The following is a 15,845-nucleotide window of genomic DNA, read 5'->3' on the forward strand; positions in this document are numbered from 1 at the left end:
GCGTTGAGAAGATTTCCAACGTTACTCTGCGCCACTGAGAAAATTTAACGATTTACCAAACGATTCTGCAATCGCGCTACGACGAACTTTGGTAACGATCGTTCCCGTGAAGAGGGGATCGATTTCGAAACGATAGATCCGCGAAGATAAATCCAAAGATCTACCGAAACGATCTCCATCTTCTAGGAGGAACCTCGAGAAGAACCTCGAGATAAGAAAACCGAAAGAAGCACGTGGATAGATCGAATCCCGAAGAATCACCGAAGCGACTCTTCCGCTAGAAGAAAACGAGAGGACTTTCTCCCCGTGGTCCGATTTACTTACGACTCGATGTAAAAAAAAGGGGAAAGAAAAGTTCGTTATATTCGTTCCAGGCACTGTACTCTCCGGGTACTAGGAGACGGTGACCGAGGACGGAACGACCGGGAGCCAAGATTCAACGAAACCGCAACGGGAGTCGGGTGACAAGGTTGGAGAGGGGGCACGCGAAGGGAGAAACGGTCGTGGGCTCTAAGTTTCTAAACGTCGCGTCTGATTCACCGACGGCCTCGCGGACATCCATAATACACTCACCGGGTGACAGTCGCATAATAGATTGGCCTGGAAAGTGCACCGGTAAACCGACGGTGACGATTCGTCTATCTTTACATGGACAGGTCGTTGACTAGCGGACACAGCTGACCGTGGAACTCCTCCGGTCCCGTGGAACCGGTAGTCACGTTGAGTTAACGCAATTTGCATGCATTATCTAACGCGTAACGAGCAGTACCGCGAAACCAAGGAAAAGAGAAGGAACGAGTCGTTAACCCCGGTGATCCAGAACTCCCCCTACCCCCTGTTAATGGAAATCGAGGGATCGTCGCGTGGACGTCCGGTCACGCCCTCTTTCGATTCGTTCCCAGAGGTTTTACGGGAATCTCGCCGATTTCTTCGTTCGTTGGACCCGTCGATCGTACATCGGACCGGTAACGAGCAACAATTTGCCGTAATGCGATCGCGTCGCGCGACTCTGTATTAAACGCGAACCGCTCGTATTTAGATCTCGCTACCGATCGAGGATTCGTGCTTTTCCTCTCTCGGTTCTCGGATTGTTCGATTTTTCAGCTCGGTGGTCTCTTTTTCTCGCGTCCGCGACTGCCTTTCGAGATCGACCAGTCCGACTGGTTCCCAGCCTCCTTTTCTCGAGTGGTTTGGTCGCCGCGGCGCGCCGGGACGCTTCGCGGAAAACGATCCCGTTCTTCCCTGACCGTTTCTCCCTCGACACGCGACAACGTATCTCGGTTTCGTAAATCGTTTCGTCTTTCTTTCGCGAGCTTCGACGAAATCCTCTTCTCTCGTCGGGAGAGACTTTTACGCGCGGTTTCGAGTACGATTCGACCGTGGTCGCGATACGCTTTGCCTTGTTCCGACCGCGCTGAGAAATTTTCAACGCCTCGGAATGGAAATAATGTCCGGATTAACCACCGATGGATCCCGAACATTTACACCTCGATCCTATCGTTCGTCTACTTTTTCATTTTGCTCGACGAACAAACCGTGTCGGTGGAAACGCGATCTGGAACGTGTTTTTAAAAACGAAAACGTCCGGGAAATTTCGTGAAAAACGCTACGAGAACGCGGAACCTCTTTACGTAAAAGTAACGTTAGCAGAAACTCCCACTTGGCGACGGTTGGTCGCTCGACGCGTTTCCAGAAACTTCGTTACCTATTCCGTGCGTCGCTATTAATAAACACCGGGTTGCTCCCTTTTCACGGTACCGAAATTTATACATTTGTAGTGTCGTAATTTTAGCGTAGCGTAGCTTCGGGAAGACGTAACTTCAAGAGAACACGGTTTTTAAGGCTCGTGCCTGGAAGAGGGTAATAAAAAGGGAGCAAGGCTCGGCGGGGCTTGGTGAAATTTGGCAAGCAACGAGAGAGGGTGCGAGAGAGCTCGCAGGGAGTTGTATCGCGATCGCGTTGTTTATTATTCTCTAACTATTGTGTAAGACACACCCCTATTGCACACTTTCGCAGCCATAGCAATGAGATTCCGAGAGACAAGGTAAATACAACGACTGAAACCAAAAGAAAAATAGAAATAAGACCATAAAGTCAGTCTTCTTACAGCACAGAACAGCACCCGTGCATGGTACCACGGGCACTGTTTCCATCAGGAAGAAGTGTGCCATGACGTTAGACACCGGATGCTACGGCACCTGACGTCAAACACTCGCTCAGAGAATCCTGAGCTCGTACGAGACTGAGCTTCGAGCTAGTGATCTCGTCTCCTTATGGCCCCCGCTGGTAACGTTTCGCTATTGATTGCTTGCACAGTAATCAATGACCAAACGGCGAAGTGTATCACCTCCCCAACGGGATAGTTTACTCTCCTTATGATCCTTGAACGGAGAAGGAGAGGTTTTTCCATGCTCGCCGTACAGAACAGTGCGTGACCATTGGCAGTGGCTTTCAAGCTATCTACAACACCGCTCGATTTAGGCGAAAGCCTTGGTACGACACAGCTTGCGCAATCGGCGCCCTGGAAGCTCCAAGACAATCAATGTCTAACTGTTGTCTCCTGACGATCCTTGAGCGGTGAAGGAGAGGTTTTTCCATATTGGCCACATAAAACACTTACGTGCGTGACAATTGGCAGTGGCTTTCAAGCTACCTACAACACCGTTCGATTTAGGCGAAAGCCTTGGTACGACACAGCTTGCGCAATCGGCGCCCTGGAAGCTCCAAGACAATCAATGTCTAACTGTTGTCTCCTGATGATCCTTGAGCGGTGAAGGAGGGATTTTTCCATGTTCACCGTAAAGAACATCTACGTGCGTGACCATTGGCAGTGGCTTTCAAGCTATCTACAACACCGTTCGATTTAGGCGAAAGCCTTGGTAAGACACAGCTTGCACACTCGGCGCCTGGGAAGCTGCAAGACAATAAATGTCCAACTATTGTCAAAGTATCGATCGTTCGTAACCCGATAAACTGTCCCACGGTTGACCTCGGAAGAGAGTCGATTCGTCACCCGTGAACTCGTCGAGGAGGAGCTTTCGATCTTGGCCTTTTCATCGGTCCGAGATTCCAGAGATGTTCCGGAAGACGAGGGTAATCGCGTTACGAGTGCAGCTGCGGCCGAAGCAATATTTGGATTCTGTCGGGACTCGGGTAGCGTCAACAGACTTCGGTCCCCGTTGTTCGGTGACGAGTATATACGCGCGAAACTTGGTCGTCGAGAACTCGGCTCTCCCGGCGAGTTTGACTCGCGTTCGCAGGCAGGCAGACGCGCGGCCACCACGGTGAACCGACAGCGACGACCGCAAACGCGACGGTCAGCCGGATATCTGGTTGCCACGGCGCGTCCAGAGTCTCGAGAATCCCTCGAAGAAGTTTCCCGGATCAGGACCACCGGCTACGGACTACTCGCCGGAGTTAAACTAATTTACCTGCCCCGAGAAAGAGAGACAGAGGGACAGAGACAGAGAGAGAGGGAAAGTTCCCCTTGAAAGGCCATCGAACTAGAAGTCTCTTCAAGATCTCTGTAATCCGTGGTATTCATCGACGTTGCGCGATAGCACGGTGCAAAAGAAGACCCCCTCCCACTTGCTTCCTTCGTTCGGACGGGAGAAACTACTTAATTCGATTAATTAGCCGAACGTCAAAGGGAACTCGAACGAGTTCGTCCCTGGACGAGCGTGGACACCAAAGTGCACGAATTTCGAATCAACGAGACTCGGTAGACGACCAGAGGATCCTTTGTTGCCGGTCCGCGAAACGATCCACGGGGATTTCAAACGTACAGGGTGTCTCTTACGCGTGGATCCGGAGAGGGAAAAAATTGGGGCCCTGTGCACGCTCGGTCCCGAGTCGCGGCCATTTCTGTGACGCGCGGTGTCGAAAGTGTCCTCGAATGTCTCTCGACCGTTCCGTGCAGCAAATTACACAAATTGGTCCACGTTCGGTGATTAAATTCCATCTCGAGCACTTTCCACGAAACGGAGTAGAGAAGCGACCGTGACTCGGGACCGAAGATACCTCGAATACGGTACGGAAAAGTGTGTTGTTTTTTTTTCTTTTTTTTCACGCTCGCGCAACGAGGTATTCCCTACCTGGACGACTCGTGAACGATAAAACGAACCGAGCGAAGAAAAAAAAAGATACTCGGTACCAAAGTCGAGCGAACCGCGCGTCAATCTTTCTCGTCGTCGATACTTCGGCTCGCGTTCCAGGGTTCGATTCGGTCCCAGGACACGCGCGACTCGCAAACACCCGCGTTACGAAATTCGACGAGGAACGTCGTAGCCGATTTCAGGGATGTGGGTCACGCTCCTCTTGGCATCGGGCACTGCGCGCCCGGCAAATTTTCGATGAATGAGAATCGATCTATTTATACCCGCGGGGAAGATGCGGCTTTTCTAACGAGGGAACGAGCGAGAGACCGCGCGATGCAACGACGTAGGAGGATTATCCAATCGCTCGTGGAAAGGGAATTTCGGGCGCGAAGACGAGCGCCCGGTGATTTTTCAACGTCGTCGAGGAACGAACGAACGGAGGGTGGGTGAGGGGAGTCGATCGATTCGAATCGCAGCGCCGGTCGAGAGATCCGGCCGACTGCGGAAAATGAGATAACGGAATTAATGAGCCACTGTGTTCGAGAACAGAAGGGACCTTAATCGAGCTCGGTCGGGAGGCCGGGCGACGACAGACCGGCCGGTGTTCTCGATCGCGTCTCCGGCCGTCTCTGGAACCGAGTCTCTTCTCTTTTCTTTTCTTTTCGCCTTTCTTGCCAACTCCGCGGGTATCGCGTGCTCGTTTAAGACCGAGGGAAGGAAACTTTCTCGTTACGGAACGAAACGGTGCGCGTGGTACTACTCGCCGATTACAGATTCCGGGCGTGCGTATTCGTTTACCATCTGGCGCGAAGTTACGGCCGGCTAGCTCGGATCATCGAGTTACGGCTCGGTTCTAGATTTTCCACCACGGAGAAACCGAGCACGTTGGAGACCGAGGACACCGCTCGGCTCGACGCGAGCGAGCGTCGATCCGACTCGAGCCGATACCAATATACCGGAGAGATCCGATACGCCGAAGGCGGTGTTCGTGCTTAGCCCGGGATTTACCAGATCTAGATTATACGAGATTTACGGTCCGGTATGCGCCACCCCCTGGCTGTGTACGATACTTCTATGACGCGCCGAGACTCGGGACAATGCACGGACACATGTGCGCGCCCGCGCGCGCGCACACGACACGATTACCTCCGAGATATCGTAGACGCGACACGATTCGCTCCGAGATATCGTAGATCGTAACCCGTCGGTTCCGTTCGCGAGCAAACGCGACGATTAGCCGAACCGTTTTCGTCGAACGGGACCCACCGAGCGACGTAGAATCAACGCTCGACGAAATCGAGACGATTCCTCGTCAGACCGAGCGCGTAAATTTCGGCGATGCGCTCGACTCGTCGGTGCTATTGATCCGCGAACAGGCTCTCCGATCTCGCGTCGCCGAAGAAGCCGAGTCCCCGATGCATCTATCGGGGACGAGATAAACGAAGTTAATGAGCCACTCTTCGAGAACAGAGGAGACCCTAACGACCGACGCGTACACGTGCACGCCCGCACACGCACCGAACCGCAATACCAACGATTCGACCGGAGCCCAACGATTCTCGGACGACACATTCTGCCTTTGTTCTCCGATGCGACTGACCATTGTTTCCCAGCATCGAGATCGGAGCTCCCTTCCAACGAACGACAACCACCGATCGCCTCGATCGAGTTAAACGCGAAATCCGTCCCGATCCGAACGAAAGAACAATTTCCTTCGAAAATCGACCACGGAGTTCGATCCAACCAATCGATCTTCGAAGCGACGAAACTCGGGATTCTTGTGCTCTTCGAAGATCCTCGCGAGGATCCTTCGAGCTAGATTTCACCGTTTTAAGAACTAAGAAAATTGGGACTCTTTCGTCGCTGGAAGGGATCAGGGGACAGTGGTCTCCGAGGCTCATTCTCGCGGTCTTAAAAGCGACGAAACTCGGGATTCTTGTGCTCCTCGAAGATACTCGCGAGCATCCTTCGAGCTAGATTTCACCGTTTTGAAAACTAAGAAAATTGGGACTCTTTCGTCGCTGGAAGGGATCAGGGGACAGTGGTCTTCGAGACTCACTCTCGCGTTCTTGAAAGCGACGAAACTCGGGATTCTTGCGCTCCTCGAAGATACTCGCGAGCATCCTTCGAGCTAGATTTCACCGTTTTGAAAACTAAGAAAATTGGGACTCTTCGTCGCTGGAAGGGATCAGGGGACAGTGGTCTTCGAGACTCATTCTCGCGGTCTTAAAAGCGACGAAACTCAGGATTCTTGTGCTCCTCGAAGATACTCGCGAGCATCCTTTGAGCTAGATTTCACCGTTTTGAAAACTAAGAAAATTGGGAAACTTTCGTCGCTGGAAGGAATTAGGAGACAGTGGTCCTTGATACTCACTCTCGCGATCTTAAAAGCGACGAAACTCGGAATTGTCGAGCACTCGTGATTCCTAAAGAGTCTCGCGATTCGATTTTCGGTACTACGATCTTCGAAACGACGAAACTTGGAATTCTTCGGTCGCGTACCTGTGCCTACCGCAGCCACGACCAAAGAACGGTCGTAATTGCCGACAGAGACGCGTTCCGAGAACCCTCGAAGAGTACCTAGTTTCCAGAAGGGAAGAGTCGGTTCGAGTCCGTTGACAATTACGATCGAAGCTTGCGATCGAAAGCTTCTCGTAACATCGAGACGATATCGAGACGTTAGGACACTTTTAAAGGGACTCGATCCTAATTTTCCGGATCACCCGGTACTCGCGTGGAAACACGATTCTTAACGGACGTTTCCACCGAAAGATTTCGCTCTTCTCCGTGCTGAAATAGCGTCCAAATTTCCAACCTCGTTCCTCCCGCACCTTGCTCTCGTTCACGCGCGCGTACCGCAGCGAAAGAGACTTCGAAACCCCGCGAAATATTTCGACGAGCAATTTTGCAAAGTTCCTTCGTCGGTGGGAATTGTCACCGCGAAAATTCACTCGCATCTTCCCTCCGCGGAGTTCTCGTTGGTGCCGCGAACGCGCACGAAAGGGACTCCGGAAAGTATCTCGCGCAACGGTGAAAAATCTTCGCGGCGAGGCTCACCGCGACCGAGGCAGCCTTCTAGAATGCAAATTCGTTCAGAGAAGACGCGCCGCTGAGTGCACGCCGCGCTACGGAACGGAGTGGTGCAGCCAGGAACTGCGACCGACGAGGTCACGCGCGCGATGCAACGATGCAACGATGCAACGATGCAACGATGCGCGCGCGAGCGAACGAGCGCCCGCGTGCGTGCGTGCTAGCGGCTGCTCGTCGCGGTGACCGTGGGAAGCTGCTCGGATGTTAGGTAATTGAGGAATTTCTCAGAAAATGGGCACGCGTGCCGCGGACGGGGCGAGCGGAGAAACAGAGACGCGGAGAAGCGGAGAAGCGGAGAAGCGGAGTCGAGGCGAGCGGAGACGAGGCAATTGAGCGTAACGGTGATGGAATCGGCTTCTCGTTGACGCTTCGATACCGCGGCTACCGTTAATTGGCGCTCGCCGATCGAGCTTCGATTCGAACGCGGGAACAGCCGGTGAACATCGTGAATGGAAACCTCTGTTACGGTTCTCCGTGCCGATGAACTTTCGACGGAAACTTTTCTCGAGTGGAGACGCTCTCGGTTAGGAAGAAAATTTTTCCCGCGCTTTGGGCAGCAACGGCCATCGAGAACGTGAAAGCGAGACCGTATCGCGAGGATCGTTGGCATCGAGACTCTCTCGAAAATTCGAGCACCGCCGGAGAGACTTTCGATCGCTCTCTATCGGTTCTTTCCCGTATCGTTCCCCGCGCCCTGTAACCTTCCACGGATCGTTGAACAAACTTCACCGCGAACTTTCTTTCCGCGTTTTCGCGAAACCTAGCTCGTTTTCACGAATTATCGTGGCAAAATTCTAAACGTCGACCAAGGTGTTTCTCAGAGAGTGTCTTACAGTGATGGCTGATCCGAGTCGGAAATTATTCGAGACGTTCCAAACGCTCATGTTTCAACCCCGTGTACTCGCTCGAATGTTCTCGATCGAAGTAAACACCGAACGAGTACACGATACGCGCGCCATTGCATCGGATGTACCGTATCGTCGGGAAAGAATTCCCGAACGCTGGTAACTCGAAAGATGGTATCTCTCGGCGCAGAAAACGTTACAGCGCCGGATCCTCGAGCCGCTTCGACATCGTGGAATTCTCGTTGAAAAATCGAACGAGTCCCCTCGAGTCGCGTAAGCACCGCGGATAAGTACCGCGAAACGCGATACGGTTGCAGGATCGGGGAACAAAGAAATCCGCTCGATTTCCAGGGGGCCTCCTGGTGCGCGGCACGGTGACGCAATCGTTTCCCGAGCAGCTAACGTCGCGTTTACTCGCCGTTGCCCAACACACCGCGGACCCGAGCGCAATTATCGAGACGCTCGTAACGCCGCTAATTAAATTCGATAAGTTATCGCCGTGTCGAGCGTTGCTCGGCTCGCGTACGAGATCCGCGCGCGGTTGCACGCGGAGGACTCGCGGAACGCAACGAGACCGACGACGGTGTACCGTGGAAAACGTTGGTGCAACGCCCGCGAACGACACCGTGGGCCAATTTTACGGATGGAAAATCACGTAGCCGAGCCAGCTACCGTGAACGCAACGTGTCGGTGACACCTCAACAAGTGGAAAGAACGCGCGCGAGCGCACTACACGTGCCGGTGACGTTTCACCGCGCGGGAACACGATTTCGTCGACAAAAACCCCGATCACGAGCTCGTTCCACCGAAAATTTCATTTTTAACGTTATACGACGTCTCGACGCGGTCAGCGTGTCCCTTCTCCGCCTGTTCCGGTGTTGTTACGAACGTTGGGGTGGACTTTGGTTCGTTCGTTCTCTCCTGTGTTTTTGATTTTCTGGCATTTTGCTATTTTACGTTCTCCGTGTTTCGTTTACTGGTTAATTTTCTAGTTAATAGAGACGATACCTCGTTCTTGGACTGTTGGAACGAATGCAAGAACGATTTTAAGGGTGCCAGATGTCGATGTCAGTTTTAAGAACTGTCTCCGTACCAGCGCGGAAGGGTCGTCCATGCGGTCAAACGGTTTGGTCGTTTTCCTTTTGGTTTTTCTTTCTAGTCGAGATCCAAGTCGAGAGTCACGAAAACCACACGACACTTGTCGTTCACGTCAACACACATCACTGTATACTTGTTTCTTCGGACTTTGTACTCTCATATGTACAAAAATTATACTACTATATACTAGATATTATAATCTGAACTTTGCAACAGACTCGGGTAGCCAAACGTGGACGACGAACGATCTACGTTGAGTTTCAGGGATCGTTCGTATTTGAAGGATCAACGGTTCGACCTTTCTTTGGTTTTTCTTCGATCGCGAGCCCTCTGAATAAAAATTCATCGATTGGTCCAACCTAATCAAGTGTGAACCTCTGTCCGTCACCACCGCGCACCTTTGATTATTACGTCGATTCGACGATACACTCTCTACGGAAGTATTTCGTTAAAACAGCAATTTTCGCTAAATCGACGTATTCTCTACGGAGGTATTCGCCTAAGCAGTGAATTTCGGTACTTGTTTCATTATTCTACGCAGTGAAGAATTAAGCCGAGCCATTCTCACTTAAGTATTTCTGTTTGCGATCCCGTGCGTTCTAGTGCGCGAGTGAAAAGACTTTTTCGTTTATATTTTTGTTCGTTGCTCCGATACGGTCCCGTGACACGGTCAACGGTTTGGCCGTTTTTCTTTTGGATTTTCTTTTTAGTCGAGTTCCAAGTCCAGAGTCAGAAAGACCACACGACATTGTCGTTGTTCGCATCAAGGCATATCACTGTATATGCATTTGTGCATTTCTTCGAACTTTATATTCTTATATGTACAATAACTATACTAATAGATACGCGAGATCCCTGCGTATTGTAATAAACTAGATATTACAATCTGAACTTTACAACGTGGACCTTTCCCGGGTTTTGTACAATTTTCTCCTCTTTTTCCCGGTCTTGTTCTCCATCTTTCGCTATTCTACACTCGTGGTTGTCTTTTCCTATTAGTTTCAAGGACGCGTTGTCCGGCGCCGCGGATAATCGAGCGGAGAGATCGGAATCAACGCCAGTGAGAGGTGTAGCCGTAAAATATCCTAAGTATAATGTCGAACAAATTGGAGCCTTTTTAAGAAGCGACGGCGCAGTTGTCGATGGCGATCTCAGCTTCGAGAGAGGAATAAACCGAGGACAAACATCGAGATTCGTGAGCTGCGCGTTGTTTCTTCTTGAGAGGAGTGTTTTCGAAAAGAAATTCCGGTTTGTTAAACGAGGGGAGCGATCGAAAATGGACGATCGGAGAGGGTTCGTACGTCGAACTCTTCAATAGCGACGCGCAGGGAACTCCTTTCGGAGTTAAACTCCGTTAGGGAGGCATCGAAGTCTAGGAAAGGTTTAGAGGGAAGATTTAGACGCGGTTTAGAGCAATGTATATCGAGAGATCGGTGCGTTGAACTTTCTCGTTCGTCTAGAACCGACTTCCAGAGAGAACACTCTGTAGAAAATCGAACTCGCGGCTCGAGTCGGGCATCGAAGTCTTCGAGGGACGGTCGGTCGGTCGGTTCGATGGCAGCAACCCATTGCCAACGATCGAGATAACGAGGATCGGCGTACGGCTAATTTTCACTCGGTTAAACGGGGCTAACGTCGAAAGCAAAACGAGAACCTAGAGAGAAAGAGAGAGAGTTCCCTACGGTTGCTCGAACGACTCCCCGCGGATCGGGCTCGTTCGCTCGAGAGCCGCGAATTTAATTTTCGCCGATGCCGCGGAACAACCGCGACTCGTACGATAATCGGCAAACGAAGCCGCGAGCGTGCATAATCGTCCCTGTCGAGATCCAGACGCTGGATACGCTTAATTGGATGCGATTCGATCCAACTGGCGCGAAAGGGGATAGCCATGGAAGCGTGCTCGCGGTGCGCAGTGGGATCGACGAGGAGAGGAAACGAACGAGGTTGAAACGGAGCGAACCGTGCCGCAAGAAGAGTAAGACGTCCAAGCCGTAGGAACGAGGCGTTCCAGGGGAGCTTGGAAGGGATCGAAGGGAGGGAGGGAATGAAAAAAGGTGAGAAACGAGGCGGTCCACGGATCGTACGAAAGAAATCGAGCGAGACCAGGGGAGAGAGACGCGGAGACCCGTTACGGCGACCGTGTTGCATCGCATTAACCAGTCGACCGAGTGATCTTGATCCCATCTCTCACTGCGGCGCCCTGCTTCTTCCCCTTCGGAACCGTCCGCGTCCTTTCAAACGTGATCCGGCCACTAACGATCGCTCGCCGATTCCGCTTCTCGCGATACTCTCGCGACGCGTAAACCTACAACCGGAACATCGAGTCTATCCGATACCAACAACGGAGACTCCGGGTTCTACGCGATGTGAACTTTCGGGAGGTGGTTTCTTCGAATCGATGAAATATTACGGGGTTAGGAAAGCTTCCAGGAGGGAGACGTTCGTTTCGAAAATTCGTTTAGGATACACTGACGTACAATGCAAAAGTTTAAGAGCGTCGAAGAGCTACGCGGATCTTTAACCCGACACGCGTAATATAACAAACAGTTCCATCGACTTTTGAGATTCGTACATTTCATTCGAGGATTTCGAGTAGTTTTCTATCCCTTCCGAGTTCTCGTTCATACGTCGATCCCCCTGTGTAACATTTAATTTCAAATCGGAGACTTTCGAAGAGTTCCATAGTGTTTGTACGAACGCTCGCGCGATCTATCCGCGAAACTTTCATTCTCGAATGACCAACTCGTCTCCCCTCTCCGTATATCCTCGCGATAGCTCCGCGTCCACGATCCCGTGCGCGAGTGAAAAGCCCGCGTAACTGTTCGTTATCGCGACGAATCGCATCGATCGAACGAACATCGATGGACGCGTAAACGCGCGGTTAGGCGCTCGTGTCAATTTCGTTCGATGCGACACAAGCTCGAAAAAGAAAAAAAAAACACAAATAAAAAAGAATTCACGCGCTTTTTCGCGCACGGGACCGTGTCGTTTCGCGCGCGATCTCGGGACCGAATTAATTGCCGGGGAGTCGTCGATGCGCGCGTAATTGCGCGGCAATTGCGTAATTGGCGAGCAACGAGTGGCCTTCTCGATCGAAGACGACGCGCGAAACTCGGCCGGGTCGATAACCCAGCTACCCGGTGTTAATCGACGATGCGCGCTAACAGCGGTTACTCGCAGCATCTCGCTATTAGAATCCGGTCTCCCGTTATTGGAAGAAATATTCGCGCCGTTTGTTCGAGAGACTTTCATTTGGAAAGTCGCGTGCCGATATTAAGGCTACCGGATGAATATCTGCGCGATTGGCTGCGAACGGGGAGCGTTTGGAACAGAGCGTACGACATTGGGTGGATGTTTGTAGCCGTATGGTAGGATATCGGCTTTGAGAGTGTCCACGGATCAGCGGGAACTGGTTCGGAGCTTTTGCGAGCCGACGAACGAAAAAAGGACGAGAAGAGGAGTGTGTGCAGGTTTGTTGCGCATGGAGGTTTGTTACGCGTGGACCGGAGCGGATAGTTGAGATTCGTAGAGTTTTATGCTTAAATGATAGGTTGCTCGATCAGTTTTGTCGTTCGAGAAGAAATGGAGCTACTAGTCCTCGTTTTATTTTTACAAAGATGGTACTAGTGGACGTTTGTTGCGCGTGGAGGTTTGTTACGCGTAGACCAGAGCGGATAGTTGAAATTCGTAGAGTTTTATGTTTAAAGAATAGGTTGCTCGATCAGTTTTGTCGTTCGAGAAGAAATGGAGCTGTTAGGTTCCTAGTTTTATTTTTACAAATGATGATACTACTGGTTGACGAATATGTGCGAAGTTTCTTGTAGATTTGTCGACTCGTTTGTATATTCACAGTTGTTCAAAGTCAAAGTGTGGTAGTATTTTTTTACAACGGAGAAAACTTATCGAACAACCTACTATATTTTACATTACTGTTATCCTCGAAGAGGCCTACTGTCGTTAATCCGCTCGAATGCCTAACGTTCCTCCGCAAATATGCGCGCAATTCGTTACGATGGAGGTTCACTGGAAGCGTTGAAACGCAAGGATTCGTTCAACGTTCATTTTCATTTTCATTTACATCGGGTACGCTCGACGAAAAGAATCGCGAAGCGATATATTTCGTTCGACCTTCCTTTTCAAACGAGTATCGCGAGTGGGTGCAACAACGAGCGTTCTCGAACGCGTTGTAATCGTTTACGGAGAGTGGTCTGTAATTCAAGGGCAGAACGATCGCGAATTACGAATCCTCCTGTGCATTAGTTTGAACAAACATTTGACGCGACAACCGAATTTTCTCCGCGAAAATTCCGTGGTAATTGTGTTCCACGGATGAGCTTCCTGAATTTTTAACGCGGAGCGTTGATTAAACACTCGTTCAATTGCGACGAGACGCTTCCTTTTTTCAAAGTCCTAACGACAGGGACTATTCGAACAACTACAAGTCCTCCGCGCGTTGATTTATTCCGCCATAGACGAGATATCGTTGAACGAAAATAATTCGTAACTCGCGTATTCTTTGTTCTTCGATTTTCTTTTCCAAAGTCCGTCAATTGCTTCGATTACGCATCTTTGTTAACTCTTGCGTCAAATTGTGCTTTCGTTGTCGTTCACTTTACCATTTACTTAATTCCATTCTCTTTGAGTGTTCGACGAACGCTCTTAAAATAAATAAAGTTTTCAAACGCGGTTAAAGTTCGCCAACCTTCCCCGCAGCGCGACGAGAAGGTTCCCGGTTGGGAAAATGTAAAAAAAAAAAAAGAGGAGAGAAGAAAAAAGAGACAGTCACGGTGAAATGAATCTTTTCTCGGGACAATCGATCGTAAATTCGCTCCGGTTCGATTCGAGGCCACCGACGCGAAAGAGTACACGTGGCTAAATCTTTTGCCCACGAATCCGGCCCTTCCCTTCCCCTATAGACGATCGGACAAAAGGGAGCGAGGACTCACCTGAACGTCCACCAGATGTTGAAGCACATCGTGTTCAGCCAGAAGAACGCAGCCAGGAAGAAGAAGTGCGCCATGATTGCTGAAACAGAACGAGAAAAATGGGCTTCGTTACAAACTTCTTTGCCAACGGTTAAGGAGTTTAGTGCCGCTTTTTCTGTCCCTTAGGGGAGAAAATCGCTTCCCTCGTGGAGGACAACAAAGCCTCGTTTCTCGGTACGGATTGGAATCGGTAAAAACTACGCGTTCCATCGTATCGTACCAAACAGTTGCAACTGGCGATAACGAAATACAATTTAAAGCAAACGAATCGCGTACGAATTTACGAAAGAACCGACTCGTGAAAAATACAAAGAGTTTTAAAAATTAGTAAAATTCTCTCCGAGATTCTTCGAGAAAACTAGTCTCTCTCGTGCTGCGAGATCTCCGCGATCGAGTAAATTGCCAGCACCTGGTGGATCTCGAGAACCACCCCGAGTCGATGAACGATCATCGATTTCCTTCTCCACGGGGACCGTGTCTCTTTTCGATTTCGTATCCAGGACCATGTTCGTCGAAACAAAAGCAGACACCGTCGATTCCCGTGCTCGTGATGAATTCTCAAAGATTCATGACCAGGCGGAAGGCAGTCCCCACGGGCGTTCAGGGGGTTGCGGTTTGTCGAGGGCAGGAACAAAGCTCGGGGGAACGAGGCACGGCTTTTGTGAAGATCCGTTTGAAAAGATGGCGGCGCGAGGGCGGCCTGTTCCGATAAATGTTTCACGGTGTCGTCCGCGGTGGTTCTTAGAACTCGCGCGGAGAATCGGCCCGCTCGACCGGCCATTAATTTCTGAAAACGCAATCGCGCGCGGTGTGCGTGCACGCGTCGACTTTGCAGGGCTCCACGAGGGCGCAAAGGGCCTCGTTCGAAGACCGCACCCGTTGAATTTTCGTTTCCTCGAGGAGGAGAGCTCGCGGGTCCGCGAGAGGCGAGAGCCGGCCGCCGAAGAACCGAGAAGAGATCGTGGAAAGTTTCTCGAGCGGGATGAATTTTTCAACGCGTCGAATCTCGCCCTCGGTTGCTCGTGGGACCGTGGACGCTCGCGACCGACCCAGCCATGAATTTCTGAAAACCCAATCGACGTGTTTACGCAACGCTCGCGCGTTGACAAAAACACGATCCGCGATCGGAGCCGGTGAAAAGGGGAGGTTCGACCAGTTCGCTACGCTCGCGATCGAGGGTGCGTTAACGGCTCGTTCGTTGTTTGGATAATACCGGGGAATTTCGCTCGTTATTATCGATGCGTTATTGTTAACGCGTGCTCGGTTAGGTACGATATCGTAGGGACGAGTTTCGCGCGAAGTTTCGATCGAGTGAGCGACTGTTTCGGTAAATCGATAGCTCGTCGAAGCCGGACGTGAGTCGATCGGTATCGGGAAAAAGTTGGAAAGAGTTTTCGAGAAAACGTGTGTGTGTGTGTGTGTGTTCCGCGGTGCGAACGGGTTTGTTTTTTCCTTTGGTACGCGACGTGACTTTGCGCAGACCCTATATTTCCATCTGTAATCCAGAGGGAATGTATCATTGTATCAGAGAAATAGGCATATTTTCCTATACATGTATATTATTCCTCTACAATATTTACCAACGACTCGCAAGCACGAGGAAACTATCGACGAAGATACATCGTGCGCTCGCTCGGAAAATACGCGAAACGACGCCGTATACGCGTTTAAGAAAAAATAACTAAGCTCGAATCCGTTCCGGTACCGCGCGAAAATGTTTTCACGTTCGG

At 50.9% G+C, this 15,845-nt stretch overlaps 1 protein-coding gene across 1 annotated transcript in view; it reads right to left on the bottom strand.

Moving 5' to 3' along the window:
- The window catches only part of Mthl1 (adhesion G-protein coupled receptor methuselah-like 1), a 179,517-nt gene that overhangs the window by 96,443 nt on the left and 67,229 nt on the right, over positions 1 to 15,845 (bottom strand). Inside the window, exon 4 of the mRNA XM_076304388.1 lies at positions 14,077 to 14,155. Within this exon, the coding sequence (XP_076160503.1) occupies positions 14,077 to 14,155 (79 nt within the window). The remainder of the gene's footprint in view (positions 1 to 14,076; positions 14,156 to 15,845) is intronic.

This window comes from Ptiloglossa arizonensis, chromosome 2 (genome assembly GCF_051014685.1).
Source record: "Ptiloglossa arizonensis isolate GNS036 chromosome 2, iyPtiAriz1_principal, whole genome shotgun sequence".
Lineage (NCBI taxonomy): Eukaryota > Metazoa > Arthropoda > Insecta > Hymenoptera > Colletidae > Ptiloglossa > Ptiloglossa arizonensis.